Source organism: Chenopodium quinoa, unplaced genomic scaffold (assembly GCF_001683475.1).
Source record: "Chenopodium quinoa cultivar QQ74 unplaced genomic scaffold, ASM168347v1, whole genome shotgun sequence".
Classification (NCBI taxonomy): Eukaryota; Viridiplantae; Streptophyta; class Magnoliopsida; order Caryophyllales; family Amaranthaceae; genus Chenopodium; species Chenopodium quinoa.
The window spans coordinates 1,214,852-1,232,457 of NW_018742966.1; the positions used below are offsets into that span (position 1 = coordinate 1,214,852).

General features: G+C 36.4%; 4 protein-coding genes across 4 annotated transcripts; 3 read left to right on the plus strand and 1 right to left on the minus strand.

Annotated features, from left to right (window-relative positions):
• Positions 1-8,536: 8,536 nt before the first annotated feature.
• Positions 8,537-10,324, minus strand: LOC110729005 (non-specific lipid transfer protein-like 1). The gene is made up of 4 exons (XM_021908702.1): positions 9,786-10,324; positions 9,650-9,676; positions 9,355-9,420; positions 8,537-8,973 (listed from the first exon to the last, which is right to left on the minus strand). Exons 1-4 carry the CDS (start codon positions 10,123-10,125, stop codon positions 8,735-8,737), a joined length of 672 nt encoding a protein of 223 aa, XP_021764394.1. The 5' UTR covers positions 10,126-10,324; the 3' UTR covers positions 8,537-8,734.
• A 710-nt stretch (positions 10,325-11,034) lies between these two features.
• LOC110729006 (non-specific lipid-transfer protein-like protein At2g13820) lies at positions 11,035-12,154 on the plus strand. Its single transcript, XM_021908703.1, has 3 exons — positions 11,035-11,485; positions 11,653-11,754; positions 11,835-12,154. Exons 1-3 carry the CDS (start codon positions 11,149-11,151, stop codon positions 11,957-11,959), a joined length of 564 nt encoding a protein of 187 aa, XP_021764395.1. The 5' UTR covers positions 11,035-11,148; the 3' UTR covers positions 11,960-12,154.
• A 675-nt stretch (positions 12,155-12,829) lies between these two features.
• On the plus strand, positions 12,830-13,772 carry LOC110729049 (non-specific lipid-transfer protein-like protein At2g13820). The gene is made up of 2 exons (XM_021908752.1): positions 12,830-13,262; positions 13,651-13,772. Exons 1-2 carry the CDS (start codon positions 12,830-12,832, stop codon positions 13,770-13,772), a joined length of 555 nt encoding a protein of 184 aa, XP_021764444.1.
• A 1,513-nt stretch (positions 13,773-15,285) lies between these two features.
• LOC110728908 (non-specific lipid-transfer protein-like protein At2g13820) lies at positions 15,286-16,696 on the plus strand. The gene is made up of 3 exons (XM_021908573.1): positions 15,286-15,739; positions 16,100-16,135; positions 16,390-16,696. The coding sequence occupies exons 1-3, from the start codon at positions 15,415-15,417 to the stop codon at positions 16,659-16,661; spliced, it is 633 nt and encodes a 210-aa protein (XP_021764265.1). The 5' UTR covers positions 15,286-15,414; the 3' UTR covers positions 16,662-16,696.
• Positions 16,697-17,606: the final 910 nt, after the last annotated feature.

Genomic DNA, 17,606 nt, shown 5'->3' on the forward strand with positions numbered 1-17,606 from the left:
AACATCCGAGTACAAACGGCAAAAAGAAGTCTCAGCAGAAATGATTCTCGCTAGCCGAAGTTCTGCACTTAGCAAATATTTGAAAGATCATTCAAAGAAAGCAGTAAAGTGCGAAGACTGGTAAAGCGAAGAGAAGAAAAAAAAAAAAAAATACACAAGAAAGCTGAGAAAGTGAACTTCTTTGAAATAAAAATGTTGAATTACAAAAATAGTCGGCAGCCGCCCACAAGCGGAAAGTAACAGCTGCCGAAATACGTACAGGCAAAATAAAAATATAATAAGCTGTTGTACGATAAGGCAAGCTGAAGCAAAAAAAAACAAAAGGCAAAAATTCAGAAAGCGGCAAGTCTAAAGTTGAGCGCATGATGAACCGCAAGATTCTGAAGACGACTGCCCGAGTTCCTATGCTTCAGCCTGAGGGTCAGACTGATCAGCTTCATTGGGCCCAATGGTGGTCTCAGCTCCAGCAGCAGAAGAGGCGGGCTTTGCACTTTGCCGAGCCTCCCTTTCCCTCTGCTCAGCTTCCAACTCCAGTCTTTCAGCTTCCTCTTCGGCTTCCTCAGCCTTAAGAATTTCAGCTTCAGCTGGAGTTGCATACTTCATGTGAGGGTCTTCGGGATTCTGGACCCACTCAGCACATTTAGACCAGTCCAGCTTCGGCTCAGCATGAAGGCAGAGTCTTCGGCATACTCGGAATCCGTTTCTGAAACCCATCTCATATTCCTCTTGGGTGTAAACACGGACTTTGAGTAAAGCCTCAGCATCAGCCAGCTTCTTCTGGGTCTCCTCCAAGTCTTCCTTGGATTTCTTCAGCTGTTCAGCGACTTTGGAGGAGGACCCCTTCAGCTCATTCAGCTCTTGCTGAATTTGGAAAGCCTTTGTCTGAGCTTGGGCCACTTCAACTTTCTGGATCAGCAGTTGATCCTCAGCCTCTTGGAATTTAGCTCTTTGAGCTTCAGCAGCAGCAGCAGCCTCTGAGAGTTGGACGTCTTTGGCCAAGAGCAACTCTTCAGCAGCCATTCGGCTGGCTTCAAGAGCCTCTAGACGCTGCTGCACTTCAGCTTGTGCAGCAGTTCCTTCTTGAATTCGGCTCTCAATAGCAGCCTTGAATTTGGAGACGTCCACTCCCATATGCTCCTGGAGGAATTTTTCCCCTTCCATCAGTGGGGGAAAAACCTCCATCTCCATAGCATCGCAGAAGGTTTTCAGAGCTTCGGCAGCTTTTTTACCGTACTCCTCAACCTCCTGCTGCTTCTCTTCAGCTGCTGCTTGCTTCAGCTTAGCAAGCTTAACTTCCTCTTCAGCCACCTTCCTTTCATGCACAGCAGCGTCTACCCTATCTTGTAGGGTATCAATCAGCTCTACAGTGAGAGTCTGATTGTGCACGAACTGAAAACAGGAAGACAAAAAAAAAATAAGTAATAAGAAAAAAAAATAGAGCTGAATTTCGGAGGAAATGAAGGAAAATTACCTGCATCATCAGCAGTTGGTTAGACCTGGCTGGGTCAGGAACTGATCTACTGGATTCGCCCATCCCAGCAGTGGCCTTCAGCGACCAGATCCTTGCCCTGTCTACTTCGGACATGCCAGCAAAATTGCCGAAGTAGGCTGCAGCTCCTTCTCGGTTTTGACCCCATATGAGGTCCCAGATGTGATCTGGGATTGGAATTCGGGGGGCCGAGAAACCCATTTCTCCAGAATGCAGAGTCTGGAAAGAAGGGAAGGACGACGATGGAGCTTGATTAGCTTTGGTTGTCTCAGCATCGTCCTTCTCAGAGGAGTCAAGTACTATGACCTCCTCTTCTTCAGGGGTGAGGACGAAAGCCTCAACCTCTCTTGCGATATCTGCCGTGAAGCCTTCAGCATTTGACATCACGGCATCTTTATTTTCGTGCTCAGCAGCACTCTCCTTGATTTCTTCTTGGACCCCTCCCTTAGGTTCGGGAGTTCTCTGATCCACCTCCATCTCAGGAGGTGGCGGAGGGGTCTTTTGAAGAGATTGGGGTGTTGGCTGGGGAACCCTCGGCGATCCATTGCCTTCCTCAGGTTCCCTTATTGCGACGCCGATGGTCATCGGCCTCTGCTGAAAGTCATGAGGGCCGATGATGGCCATCCTTCGGCGCCTCTTCAGAAGGGGCTGCTCGTCCATATCTGAGTCTGAAGACTCTTGTATTTGATCTTCGGGACGAACAGGAGCTTTGCCTTCTCTGTGTCTGTTACTCTCTTCAGACTGTAACAGACAGGGGGGAAGAAGAGTGTGAGTAAAAAAAAAAGAAGAAGAAGAAAAGAAAAAAGTTGTCTGAAAGCTCACCGAGGTTTTCAGCAAAGCCTCGTCTTCTTCAGCTGCTCTAGCTGCAGCTTCGGCTTCAGCAGCTCTGGAGGACCCTTCTCCTCCTTCACAAGCCTCAAGTACTCGTGCAACCTCTTCGGCTGTGCGGGCAGCTTCAGCTTCCTCGTTCAGCAGCTGAAACCAAGGGTCTCTCTTCTTCCACCAAGGCTTCTGCCTCTGATACAGAGCAACAGCCTCAATTTGGAAGTGGGAAGAGTCCAGATGAACTTCCCTATGCCTCGGCTCAGTGATAGACGGGGCCCGTTCAGTTACAACTCGCTCTCGGTTAACACCAAGACGAGCGTAGTTAATACCAACGTTGGTCTCGTCCCGCTCTGAAAAAAGGAAAGGGAAAAAGTTTAGCTCAGATATGTTGGCACAGCATAAAAAAGCAAAGCGAGAGAAGAAAAAGAGGTAGTTAAAAGCCTCGGCCCCAGCCGAAGAAGCTTACCATCCTTAAACTTTCGGCTGAGGCCAACAGCTGCTAGCATATTCTCTTGGAAAACGTAATGCGTATCGGGGAGCCAAGTCTCCGGGATATGCTGCATTCGACCACTCCCCCCGGGTTCGGCAGCTTGCCGAAGATATGTTGCTGATCCAGGTTCGGATCCGCCCCGTTATCTGCGGGGGGACCTAGACTTCCCATTTCGGGATCAGGCTCAGCTAAGTACCGGGGAGCGCTGAAGACACAAGGGTGGCCCGGATCTATGGGTGCCCTAACCCAAATCCATTGACCTCTCCAGTCCTTGTCTGAAGAGTCATTTGGCCACATGGTCAAGTATTGGGGCCGGGACTCAATCCGATACCACCCAGAACCATGGCTTCCGTGCCCACTCTGAATATTTGGCACTAGCCGATGGAGCTTTCTGAAGCAGTGCAGGTTCGGCACGTATCTGAAGAACTTGCAGACCCATAAGTATGTCATCACCCTTCGGATACTGGTGGGGGTTAGCTGACATAGGGAAATGTTGTAATGGATCAGCAAGTCTCGGACGAAAACGTCCAAAGGGAACCTCAGCCCATACTGAAGCTGTCTCGTGTACACCCCCACATACCCCGGGGGTGGACGATGGATTCTATCGGATGCTGAGGGCATTCGGCACCAATATCCATCAGCTTCAAAAATGCCGTAGTGCAACTCAATTTGCTCGGCAAATCGATATTGATCGGCGTTCTCTACCCACCATGAGTAGGGGCGGTTCTTTATCATGGCCGAAGCGACTTCGGCATTCTCCCACTCTGAAAACCCAGGGAGGATATCCCAAAGGACAGCGGGAATTTCATCGTCCCGTCCAGAAGCACTCGGCTCATCCGTTCTTTGAGGAGGAGCCGAGGAAAGGGGAGTCGCCCTAATCCCATCAGCAGGGTCAGACTCCGGCCTTCGACCATTCCAGGTCCCAATCCTATTCCTAGGATCGGGAATCGGCCTTGCTCTTCTTGGAGCACGGGCTCTACCTCTAACTCCTCTTGCCATGGACTATTTCGAAGAGAAAAGTCGAAAGAAAAAGGGAAGGAGTTCGAATTCGAAGAAAAATGAAATAAAATCAAAGGAATTTACCTTGATCTGAAGCAAAAGTCGCCGATTTACGAATTGGTAGTGACAAGTCTCAGCTTCTAAGCTTAATGCTCGGGGAATTTGCGAAGTTTTGATGCGGGCTCTTGAGCGTTCTTGAGAATTCTGGGTTTGTGTTGATGAATGAGTGGGGAGAGAAGACGCGCCTCTATTTATATCTCCAGAAATGGGAATTCAAGGAGTCTGCGTTTCAATTTCTCTCAAGCACCCCACTAAGTAACCGTTAAACACACGACCTTGCAGTTAAATCGCCCACTACCCATCCAACTTCCGCAATTATCCACATTAACTGTTGTTATCTCATTAATCATGGGTTAATTACGGTTTAAATTCACATTTTTGGATTAACAAATCATTCACTTCCCTCCTTTTCTGATTAAATCAAACCCGACCCGTCATCCTTCCAAATCGGGTCTGGGGGGCAAGTTGTTTGGGTCCAATTTAGTCCAATTGGGCCTGGTCACTGAATGATCCAATTAAAAGCCCAAGGTTAAGGTTCAACTCTCCAAATGTGCTAAAGTCAAAAATCAACATCCTCAAAGCCATGTCAAGGTCAGTCAACGGCCCAATCAGCTTGGCCCAGCCCAACTGACTTCCGGGCCCAATCCGCCTCCTTCATTAGCCAAGGTATAAAAGCCAACAATTTGGTCAATTCTTGGTAAGACAATAAAGCCTCAAGCAACTAAACTCTTGCACAGCTTTCTCTCTCTAATATACTGACTTAAGCATCGGAGGGGCCTTCCTCGGCGTCCCCCCCGAGGCTAGTTTACGTGTATTTGTTGTGCAGGAAACCCTCGGCTCCTGCGTCGTTCGGACCGAGACCAAGTTCCCTCAAGATAAAAGGATCTTCCGAGATTCGATTGTTTTCATCCGAAACAGTAGTAATAGTGTATACAGCTACGTACGTTGCAGTATATAGTGCAAACAACATCTTAAAACTTGAGGATCAACTAGTGTGTGACTAGACTTATTAATATATAGGTTCATCTAGCTTAATTAGCTAGTTTCATGTATGAATTAATCACTAAAAAACTATGCAAAAGATTAAGAAATTTTAACGATGAGAATACAAAATTTTGATGTATAGTCAGGGTCTTACAGAGTGAGCAACAATGGCTAAGGAGAAGAAGAAGACGACGAGAATACTTAAAATGTAAGTACCCTTTGCCATGCCTATCAAACTCTTTCTAGCTCTCTCAGTATTTCTTGACTATGTTAGAAGATGTGGAGAAATGTTTTTGAGTTGTGGTTTGGTTAGCACTAGCACCTCGTCTATTTATAGCAAATAGTGCGACATACTAAGTACTCCATATGTAATTTAAAATACATCTATAGTATTATCATTATATCATACGAGTATAATAGATAGATTAATTAATTACGGAGTAATAGATGTTGAGTCGATAACAAGCAATCAAGAAGGCAAGGATAGACAGCTAAACAAGGCATAGAATTTTTCCTCCTTTCATTCTTTGAATAAAACAATATTTTCTTGTAATCTACGTGTTTATGTTTTTAATTATTGAACCGTATTCATATTTGCACATAAATACATTACTTCTCTCCATCGTCAGCCTATCACATGAGTTCGTTATTTTTTTTTTTCTTTCTGTAAAATCTTTAATCATCACATAAATTATACGAAGTATGAAATAAAACATTGTGCAATCCCTACATATTACAAACTTACAACGATAAAGAAAGGTTGAAAGTATATACTTTGTAGTATACAAAGTATTAAAAATTACTTTGGCAAATAATGCAACATAGCTAGGAATAATTTTTAAAAATATAGTCTTAATAATTTAGTAGGCATTGATTAGGTTACAAGGATTCAGTCAGGAAGATGGACATTGAACAAGGCATAGAGTTCGCCATTTCTTGAGGAAGAAATATGACTATTACTATTTAGACAAATCCCAATGCAAACCATATACGTTAATCTTATATGAATTTTTGTCCATATCTACAAATTATTTAGCAAGTATTTGATATGTAGTAATAATAATTGTCAAATATTGCTGGTCACGACAGATGTACGATGATAATTCGTCGAAACTGATCGAGGAAGATAACCTAAGAAATCAAGGCTACTTATTCTATTTTTGATTAATTATGGGATTGGATCGGAGGGTAATATATTATTAAGATAAAGACAAAGCTCAAAGTTGACGATAAAAAGCAAGATCATTATCATTCATATTTTGATCAACTCAAATTAATTCAAGGTCAATGAATTGAATAGAACAAAACAACAAAGTTTAAATCGTTAAGTTTAATTCATAATTAATGATCCTTTTGTTATATTAAGTGATTCAAGTCTCATATCATATATATGTATGTAGTACTACCAGGTATTGTACTCTGTTTATACTACTCCCTCCGTGTTTTTTAAATGTTACACTTTCCATATCCGACCGTGATTTTTTAAGTGTTATACTTCATTTTTTGGCAAAAAGCTACATCAAAATAGTATATCTCTATCCCTTCATGGTCTCCACCCAAATCCACTATCACTTTTTTTTTTATTATATATTTCCTCTCACATTCATTACTTTTCAATAAACTATTAACACCACTATCTTTCTTTTAAAATTTTTAATACTCCAACTATCCCACTTACCTCTTATTTTATTTAAATTAATTAAATTGCCTAAAACTATGTGCCAGTGAAACTGTAACACTTAAAAAAACACAGAGGAAGTAATAGAGGCAAAAAAATATACTCGTATATATAGTACAAAGTACAAAATTAAGTCTAATCATCTAATGTAATAACATTGATTGTATGATCAACTTATATTTACTTTTCATTTGTTAATCCAAACAGCCATAAATATTGATATTTACGTAGTATAATTTTTAGAATCCAAATTTAAAGGGAAGACTAATACAAACAAAGTTTAAAAAATAAAGTTTAATCTCGAACACCAAAAATAGTGTATATAAAAAATTCTCAAAATAAAACAGTTTCCTAATGGATAATAAAACAACTATTATCCACGACTTAAAGATTGATAAGCTAAAATTTAAAGTACATTTTTATTATTCATTCATTTTTTTATTTTATTTTTTAAATTTCTTTTGCCACATTAAACATAATAATGCTACAAATCGTGATTGTTTCTAAACGAAGACGTGCATCTTTTCCTCAGTAATTTAGATCATCTTTCGTCTTCGTATAAAACCATCGCTTCGTATTTAGTTTTACTTCAATTTCTTCCCCATTCCATTTACTTTGGCTGTAATAACAAGAAACAAAAAAAAAACAAAAAAAAAAAAAAACCACAAATTAGTTTAGCAACATTGTAAAGTCCTCCATAAAGTAATTAATTAAAGGGTGGTACTCAAGACCTATAATATAATCAAACCCTTATTTATGTGTGCTACTATATTTTGTGCCTCGTAAGCCAATATAAAGAACTTTAACAACTTATATCGAACCAAAATACCCTTCATATTCTAATGTTAAAGTAAAATTGAACCATAATCAATCTATTTTATGTCAACTTGAAAAGGTAACAGGTTTTTTTTTTTTTTTTTTACCACCTTTAAAAACCTGGTTTTGATTTTTATTTTCTTAAATATATATATATTTTTAATAATTTAACACCTTAAAATAATAATTTTGCCACCATTTAACAACCATAATATATACAATAAGATAAAGCTAATCAAAGAATTATAGGGTATGTTATGATTAATATCCCAATTGATAAACATACCCCTGGTTTCCTCTTCATCACATTTTTCATCACAACTCATCTCACAATGGGTTTCACCTCCCTGGCAAGAGTTTTGGCAGTCAGCGAAACATTTCTTGTACACCTCTGTACCGGCACCATTAGGGTCACCGGCCTCTACCACCAAGTTCATGGCCGCGGCCACAATCATGCACATCATAAACATTGCAACAAACTTGTTACCGGCCATTTTTTAGTTGATGTATGAATTATCTTTTGTTTTTGAATTAAACAGTACGTGTGTGATAGATTTAATTTGTTGCATGAGAGGAGCCTAGGTTATATATATGGTGGAGTGCTTATTTTTGGACAAATTAAAAGCCTTAAAATGTGGGCAATTTTATGGTAAACTTTTTTATTTAGTGCTATTAGATTGGCTAAAAGCTAGGAGTTTTTATATGTTTTAAGCCTCAAATTTTTGTTAATTATTAACTTCCTATAATCTATCTTTCTTCATGGCAACTCAAATTTGCTAGGCGTATTATCCTTATTTTTAGGGTTCCAATTCTACAAAATGTAGATAAAATAGCTTAGGATCCCAATCATGTAAAAAGGACTTTGGACTTAGCTATTCAAGTTGTGTGTGGTGATCAAACTAATTAAGCTAATTAAGGGTGCTAATGAGATAAGACAAGGCATGAGCTATTCAAGCTAGACAATTATTAATATCTTGAGCCGAGGAGTCAACTTTTTACTTGTTCACATTTTTACTCAAGCTTGCGTCATATGAGAGTTTGACCACATATAATCCCAACGTATAATTACATTATTCTTTAAATCTATCAATTTGGTAATATGAATCTATATATGAGGAGTAGCCTGTTTTCTTGTTTGTCTCTTTTGCCATTCACGAACACACAGGAGTTATTCTCTTAACAAAATCATCAAGAAAAACCAAAAATATATATCAATTGTTGCTTAAATGGAATCAAGACATGTCAAATAAGAGGATTGTAGTAGTAATTGTACTAGTAGCTTTTAAACAAATTTAATTATTACATGAATCTAATACAACATACAAGAGCCTATGGATTATGGGGGCACTCGACCGCAATCTTTAACTTGATATATACGTAAAAACATGTTACGTTACAATGTGAATAGCATGAATCCCATTAGAAATGCCCAAATAGTAGTAGGTGATGAGAGGATCATTGATGCACTTGAGGTTGATGGGGTCAACACTGGTCTAATTCTAGGAGTCCTTGATGGTGCCTCAACTTCCACTGAGGATGGTGCCTCGACATCCACCGTTGATGGTGCCACCACCTGTGATACTTCTGTGCCCGTTGGTTCGGGTGCTGGTGTAAAGGCTGTTGCTTTGGATGCTAGATTCATGTTTTCAAAGACACAGAATTAAGTTAGTTGTATTGTATTATTGCTACTTCCTCTGTTTCTTTATACGTGCAACAAGTTGGATGTATTATATACTATGATATAGGTCGTTATGCTTTGGAGTAAATTGTCCAATTAGTCTAAACTTATTATGGGAAATTAGTTAGTTCACCCACATTTGATTTTGATTCGGGTAAATTCTTTGCCAAACAAAAACATGTTCATTGTCAATTACATGTATGTTCTTTCCGGCTTTTTTTTTATTTAATCGGGCGCATGGTGCACCCAGGTGCACACATCAGGCCGTTAATTTTCTAGTCATCCAATTTGAATATTTTCGAGTATGAGTCGGATAAGACTTATAATTAACGTACCTTGGGGACTGAATGCCGGGCTAGGTGAGGCTCCTGCTGGGGGAGGTGCTCCAAACTGCAAAGGACCTGTTAATTAAATTACATGTAAAAACATTTGATTAAAAAATCATGTGAAATAATTAAGAGCATGCATAATTCAGGTCATTCCAATATTCATGAAAACTCAAAGCTGAATTTCAGTAGTATTTTGTCCATCCGGATTTCAACTTTTAAATCATTCATATTACACTATTAACGTGACTATTATAGTTTCGGACATAGTGTAGGTAAGAAAAATGATCATAGTAATTTGTACCTGGAGCAGGGAGAGGACTACCAGATGCTGCAAGATGACATAAAACACCAACCCAATTACATATTTAACAATTTTAAAATCAAAACTAAATATAATCTTATGAAATTATGGTCATGAAATGAGGCCAGTTACATACCTTCACACTTAATAGGAACACCACCACTGTTACAAACCCTAGGGAGTCCAAGTGCAAGAGTTCTGTTCACTAGTTGAGGCAGAGGAATACTAGCAGTGACCATGAGGCAAGCACAGTCGACACTACTGCTCATCACTGATCTCAAGGCACCACAGCAGTTCGACGATGGGGATGAGCCATTGGCCGTGCTGCTGGTCAGGTAGTTCATGCATGGGGTGAAGGTGGCTATCATTGAGGCAGTGCATGGTGTAGTTACCTGCCCATTCACTGAACTTACTACTAAAATATAAGTTAAGATGGATAATGCTGCTTTTGATGAAGTAAAATTTAACCTATCCATTTACTTGATTTTAGTACTTTTCTCCAAGTGTTTTTTGTTTTGCTGAATTTTTGTGGTGAAGAACTTACAAAAAAAAAGACTGATTTATAGAGTGGAAGTGTATTTTGAGTGTTATTATGAGTAAAAGCAGAGTATTTCTGTAGTGAGACCAACTGCCTCTGACTTATGTGGAAGGATATGAGTGGAAGGTTCTAATGATTTTTATTTATATACTTGTTTGTCCAAATTTTATAAACAAATGATTTGGTTGTGTTTGGAATGTTAGGTGAAGATTATAATTTAAAGATTGTTATTTTTATGTAAAAAAAAATATGTTATTTTGCATGGTTATTATAGCATATTTCAATGTTATTTTACATAGTTATTGTAGCATATTTCAATGTTATTTTACTGTGACTTGGTTGAAATGTTATCCCTTGAGCATAAATAGCAATTGCTTCTACTGATTGGACATCTACTTGTAGAAATGATTGATAGGTGATAAAAGAACGTCATATTGGTTATGGTTTATGAGTTATTTTGATTTTTTAATGTGACAACTAATTTCAGACGGAAGGAGTTGAGAAAAGAACTCTCAAATTAAATTTGTTTCTTATTATTGTGAAATTAGATTATCGAGGAACTTGGTATGACATGAACTAGTTTCTCAAGATACATATGCCCTTTGTTAAATCTACTTCGTCATACCAAATAATTTCATACTAGAATACATGATAGGTAGGAATTGAATAAAAAGAAAATCAGACAAGACTAAGTTAGAAAATGTAAATAATATGCTAAATCATGCAAGTGATATAAAATAAACTATATAGCTCAACTAACCATATGAACAAAATATTGGTTTGGCCACCCAAACTTAACTGCACTTTGTTGTCCACTTCCAACTATAATCCTATAAAATCTTCCCTCTCTTTCCCAAAATTATCATCCTCATCTAAATTCAACTAATTATTTCTCAATTTTCCTCCTTTAATCACTTGTTTTTTTTTTTTTCTTACTTTCTTTAGTTTTTTTTCTTGGAAAATGGCTTCAAGAGGATCTAAAGTATGTTTAGTGCTCCTAGTTTTAGTAATGGCCTTAACATGGAATGGAGTAAAAGCTCAATCAGGCGGCAGCAGTTGCACAAATGTGTTACTTAGCATGTCCTCTTGCCTTAACTTCATAACCGGCAACTCCTCTTCCCCTGCATCTTCATGCTGCTCGGCTCTTTCAAACGTTGTCCAATCACAGCCTCAGTGCCTTTGCTCGGCTCTCAGCAGTGGGGCAGCTTCCTCTTTAGGTGTTGCAATCAACCAAACCCGAGCTCTCGGTCTACCCAATGCTTGCAATGTACAAACTCCACCTGTTAGTCAATGTGGTGGTAAGCTTTTTGTCCATTCAATTATGAGTTTATGACTAATTACTTCTTCATAATACTGTATATAACTAAATTTCCCTACATTTACACTTTAAGTAACGGAAGTATGATACGGACTAGTACACAATATAATCACTTATATAATAAAATCGCGCTATTTTTTTAAACAGGAACAGGAGGACCTTCAGCTTCAGGTGCAGCTCCAGCAGGTTCTCCAGCAGCAGGAAAACCAGATGCAGAACCTGAAGGCCCATCAGCTGATTTTCCCTCAGGTACATACATGACTTCTAAATATGTTTTACACAAAACCCGAAAAAACAAGAATCTGATGCAAGCTTTTTTATAACTGCAGGATCAGGATCCAAGACAGTACCATCAACTGATGAATCAAATGGAAGCACCATTACATCTTCCCTTTATCTGCTGTCTTTTATACTCTCAGTTGTGTCCTGTACTTCTGCTTTGGCAATTTTTTGAGCCATTTTGTAGCATCCTTTAGCAAAATTTATGTATGTGATTGTACTATATTAATTAGTTTGTCATGGTTGTAGAGTGAATTTTGGGACCATATTGGCTCCCCTGTTGGCCCTGTCATTGAATTTGTTGAGCAGTTTGTGTAATATTGTTTGCTTGATTGAAATTAATAAAGTTGTACCACACTTTTCAGATTAATTTTAAGATGTCTCTTTCAACCTTTTCATCGTAACTAAGAAAAAAGTGTCCTATAGCAAATTACAAAAAGTTTAATTTAGTCAAAATACAACACCGTAATGATTGTAGTTGCCTAGTTAATATACTTCTATATTAGAATAGAAATGTGGCTGATTATTCACGGACAAACAATCTCAATGTTGATCGGTAACATGAGGTTCTTGCCAAAGGAACAATTTTAAGGATGTACTGTAATGTACATGAAACTTATGAGAAATGGATTATAGAAGGCACTTGTGCTAAACATATAGCAGACTATTACTTGATTAACTGATAAGAAAGTAGTTGGATTCAAGTTGGTTACAGAACTTTACTTTAGAATTTTTCATCAACAATATGAATTATAGGATATACAGCTTTGATGACCAATTTTAGTACCCCAAATGAAAGGAAAATTAGCAATTTATGATTAAACACTAGACAAACTAGACCTGGCATATTAACTAAACTTGAACCTAGTTAATTCACTTACATGCCTAAATTAGACATTAGTTTTGACTTTTTTTTTTTATGTTAACCACTTCCCTATAAAACTCATCCTCATTACTTTCCTGAACATTTTCAAGGGGAAAAAATATAAGCAACAAAGGTGCTTAGATGTTCTGTTTTTGTTATTGTAACACGTACAAGATAAAAATGGCCTCACTAGTCGCGCTGATGCTAGTCATGACCATGTTGTCGGGTGTAGCCCTGGGTGATGATGATTTAGCACTAGCGTGCAAAGATGCACTAGTAAGCTTATCGCCGTGTCTTGAATTCATCACGGGAGGCTCTTCCACCCCGACCTCCTCGTGTTGCTTGCAACTACATGCTATTGTTGAATCACAACCTTGGTGTCTTTGTGTTGGCCTCAAAGGCAATGGCGCTGAAATTGGAGTACCCATCAATGACACCAGGGCTGAATCCCTCCCTAGAATCTGTCGCGTCAAAACTCAGCCTGTTAGCGAATGCAATAAACTTCCTGCAGGACTCAACCTATCTGATTTGCCTTCTAATGCTTCCACACCAAAGGGTTCAGTCAATCCTAACAATACAACATTGCCTAAACTTCCTACCATTCCTTCAGCTGGTACGTACGTATATTAGAGCAATTGGTTTATAGCTTAGCGTAGTTGGTTAGGAATTTACCTTATAACCTTGAGATCACAAGGTCTCTATTGTAGCCTGCTGTAGTTATTTGAAGGTGAGATCAATCCCTTGTCCTTTCCTAAAAACCGTTAGGGCCAAAGACTGGTTAGAGATCTTTTCTTCTTACTTTTTTATTCTAAGAAAATAATTAGACAGACTTATTATTGCAAATCATGCTCCGCCAAAGTCTTTGGGAAAACGAGTTCATACTAATTAACTTCAAACTCTCACCTTAACAAATAATATGAGCATTTTGACATATATCAATCTTGAACGTTATTAATAAAAAAAATTCAGTAGCTATTAATTGGTGAATTTATATTATGCAGGAACAGGACCAAAATCGGATTCTAAGAACACATCTAATGGAAGCATGATCGAATTCCCATTTCATATTACCCTCTTTCTTCTCTTCATCACTTCAAGTGTTTATGCTAATATTGCAATTTAAAGTTAAAAACGTGCTTATAATATTGAAAATTTTCAATTTAGATAAGCTTGTTCGTGTATTGCTCTGATCACTTTTATTTATAAAAAGCCATATGAATTCAACATATTTCGGACTTTCCATGGATTTTCTTACATTCCAAATTGTTAACCCTCTTGCAACTACACGTTGGGGAAGTGGCCAATTAGCCCTAAGCCATTATCCACTAAGAAATGTAACATGTACAATAAAGTTTTGAAAACAACCCAGAAGTCAAAATTGATGGAGAGGTGGCCCATTTGGCACACATATTTTACAGTGTTTCATAAATCATAAGTCATAATATTTGGAGTCTTGTTATATACGTAGAATTTTTTTGGATATTAAATTCTTGTCAGTTATTTCTAATATAAGATGATAAAAAAATATTATAATACTCGCTATAAAATATATCATGATGTGAAAATTAATGACATTCAAGAAATCTACAACTCTTTTCTTCAATTATGCTTCTTACGTACTCAGTCATAATTTTCACCTGTTGAATTTTGAATAGGTTTAAATTAAAAGGGAAGTCTATAACCTCACGTTAGTTTTGTTGACTCTCCAGAGATGTACATATATGTTTTGTATGGTCGTATAAAATCGAACTCCGTTTGATGAGTTTACCAGCAGCCCCATTTTAAACTAATAATGTAACTAGCACGAATTTAAGGAATATATGACTATATGAGTAGTCAACCCCATAGAATTTTTATTAAAATCAATATAGAAAAGTATATTATGACTTATGAGACACTCCTAACGAAAAATTGATAAAAACAAGTACGTAGTATTTTAGGAATATACGTAATGTAACTGAAATTTTCTATTACTCTATATGTTTCATAATAATCGCAACACTTTGATTAATACACATGTCAATGTACAACTTTGACCATTAATATTTAATTTATAAATACATATTATTAAGAAGTATAAAAGGGTGATAAAAATGTACATAAAGACTAATCTAAAAAACATTTTACATGAGAACATATTTATTTATATATTAATAAAAAGTATTGTCAAAGTACGTAAGTATATAAATAGTGTAAAAAGTCAAACCATCGATTATTACAAAGTAGAGGGAGTAGCAGTTTACATTTTGGTAATAATTTAAATTTTCTTCATGCCTTGCTTTTATTTATTTATTTATTTATTTATTTATTTATTTATTATTACTCCTATATTTAAGAATTCTTAGTGCTTTGCTTTATGCTATTATATTTACACTTTTTCACTTTCTTAATTTATTCACTTCTTAGGCTTCTTTTACTCCTACAAATTTTTATAAACTCTATCTTACTTAAACCACACAATTTTTAAATATATCCAAATAATACTTGTATATCTCTTTTATTCTAGATCACCTAACAGTAACATCATTTTGGAAAAAGACGTGTTATAAACTTATTATAGTACTTGGTATTAAATTACATGGAAAGATGGAAGAAACTCACTCGGAATACTTATAATCAGTTGCTTTGGTCGTAGCTCTTAAGGCATCCATCATTCGATCTAAGTCATCTTATATTCTAGAGACAAACAAGAAAGACACGTAATTGAAGCTTAATTTTGAATAATCAAACAAAAGCAACGAAAAACAACATAAAAATAATATGTGATGGTTCTAGTACTAGCAATTAGCTCAATGTGGGCTATGTCAATGGCTCAACCGAGCTCTTCAGGGCTAAGTGGTGCTTGCACAAATGTGTTGGTTACGTTGTCACCTTGCTTAAACTACATAACCGGGAACTCGTCGACGCCCTCATCAAGCTGCTGCAGCCAGCTAGGTAGTGTTGTTAAGTCCTCACCAGAATGCTTGTGCGAGGTTCTTAACGGTGGAGCCTCGGGTTTGGCTGCTGGTTTGAACATTAACCAAACTCAAGCTTTGACTCTTCCTAATGCTTGCAATGTTCAGACTCCTCCTCTTAGCCGTTGTAATAAAGGTAACTTACCATATGATTTTTTTTTTTCTTTTTTATGTTTTCACCAATTTAATTTATAAATTCTACTCGTACTATACTACGTATAATTTATGATGAAGTAATTATTTATTAACAGTATAATTAACTTTCAAAAAAGTAAAAACTTACGTTTATACGTAAGATACACAGTTAAACATGTTAACAAAATTATAATAATATGTTTTTATTTTTATTTTCATTTGTAAATCATAAAAAATTAGTTTAAGTAGAGTGTATAAGTAGTTAAAAGAAGTCCAAACATGTAAATTGAAAAAAACGAAAATAGTTATCGTTAATTTCAGTTTATCAAATTCTAATACTTATTGTGTGGTATTTTTACAGCCGCTTCTCCAGCAGGATCTCCATTAGGAAGTCCAGGTTTGTACCTAACTTTAACAATCACTTATTGAATACTCATTTAAGTAATTTTAGACATTATTCTTCAAACTTTAAAAAGAATTTACTAATATTTCCTTAAAAACTCGCATACATCCATGATCATATTAAGGGAACTAAAATAACATTCATCATATTGCCGTTTTAAACAAATTGAAATTATCCTATGCATTAACACAAGTACAAATATTTCATTCGCACAAATACTAATAAGTTATACGTATGTGAAATTGCAGGAAGTGGATCTAAAACATCACCAACAGATGGTGATTCTTCAGACGCAACATTGTCAAAGTTACCGACTATTCCTGCTTTATTTGCGGTGTTATACTTTCGTCGTTTCACACGCTTTAGCCTTTTAGATACGTTCAAATTATTTGGTCTTATTTTGGACCGTCTTATTCACTCTTCTTGTTTTCATGTGCGATTTTTAATTTGTTGTACGGTTGTACTACCACCACACCCATTTTGTAATACGAGTACATCTTTTTTTATTTTTTGGAATTGAGTAATTTTCTTTGTATTATTATTATTATTATTATTATTATTATTATTATTATTATGATTTGAGGTGTATACTTTTTTATTAAGAGATTATTATTTCCATCATTATATTGCAATAAAAGAGGTGGTGTTGTTATGATTTGACATTATTTGTTTTTTTAACTTCTCTATTCAAAGCCTTACAAATATGATCTTCCAATAGAAGCTTCTCAACAAAGGGACATAAACCATAAAGAATTTTGGAAATCATTGTCCAGATTACAAGGTTGAGTAATTTCTAAGTAATTTGTTTGACTAGTCAAGTTTTATTGGGATATAATTAAAAAGAGGATAAGTTAAATTTGAAACATATGAGAATCAAACTCCAAAATCAAAGTTTGTTTTTGAAGCAAGATCTTAAAATACAATAATAATGTTGGCATGAGATTATTGAATGACTAGGTTGAATTAAGCTAATAATTTTTTAAAATAATACTGTACTATCCATTATAATATTAAATTAAGCAAAAATTAGAGAGGTACATCGATATGTTTTTTTAAATACACCATCCAATATGACATTGATGGTTACTTTAAGGCGAAAGTATCATCACATTATTACTCTTTAAAGTTAGAAATAAAGGCACATAAGAACGGTTTTTTTTCATAAATAACACTTATAGAAGCTGTCAAATTTCCATAATTGTGCCATTTTTAAAACATAATTAAAGATTTATCGTCCACATCAATAGTTGCAAATATTATATTTCTCTTGTATTGGTTCGAGGTAAGGTTTCTACTTGAAATAATAGCTTTTATTTGAAATAAATTGCTAACTATTAGACGATTTTGTCGAGGATAAAATGTTAAGTTAACACTTTTGTCTAAGGCAAAATTGATAGCCAAATGGAAATGAGCATTTTCATTACTATTTAAAGTGCTAATTTGTTTAACTATTAATCGCTACATC

Excerpts from the sequence above, each read along its gene's own strand:
- LOC110729049 (XM_021908752.1), top strand. The coding sequence starts at position 12,830 with ATGGCCTCACTAGTCGCGCTGATGCTAGTCATGACCATGTTGTCGGGT. Across the intron at positions 13,263-13,650 it reads TCCTACCATTCCTTCAGCTG|GAACAGGACCAAAATCGGAT; the intron begins GTACGTACGTAT and ends TATATTATGCAG.
- LOC110728908 (XM_021908573.1), top strand. The coding sequence starts at position 15,415 with ATGGTTCTAGTACTAGCAATTAGCTCAATGTGGGCTATGTCAATGGCT. Across the intron at positions 15,740-16,099 it reads TCTTAGCCGTTGTAATAAAG|CCGCTTCTCCAGCAGGATCT; the intron begins GTAACTTACCAT and ends GTATTTTTACAG. Across the intron at positions 16,136-16,389 it reads ATCTCCATTAGGAAGTCCAG|GAAGTGGATCTAAAACATCA; the intron begins GTTTGTACCTAA and ends GTGAAATTGCAG.
- LOC110729006 (XM_021908703.1), top strand. The coding sequence starts at position 11,149 with ATGGCTTCAAGAGGATCTAAAGTATGTTTAGTGCTCCTAGTTTTAGTA. Across the intron at positions 11,486-11,652 it reads ACCTGTTAGTCAATGTGGTG|GAACAGGAGGACCTTCAGCT; the intron begins GTAAGCTTTTTG and ends TTTTTTAAACAG. Across the intron at positions 11,755-11,834 it reads ATCAGCTGATTTTCCCTCAG|GATCAGGATCCAAGACAGTA; the intron begins GTACATACATGA and ends TTATAACTGCAG.
- LOC110729005 (XM_021908702.1), bottom strand. The coding sequence starts at position 10,125 with ATGGATAGGTTAAATTTTACTTCATCAAAAGCAGCATTATCCATCTTA. Across the intron at positions 9,421-9,649 it reads TAGTCCTCTCCCTGCTCCAG|GTCCTTTGCAGTTTGGAGCA; the intron begins GTACAAATTACT and ends TTTAATTAACAG. Across the intron at positions 8,974-9,354 it reads CCCGGCATTCAGTCCCCAAG|CATCCAAAGCAACAGCCTTT; the intron begins GTACGTTAATTA and ends ACATGAATCTAG.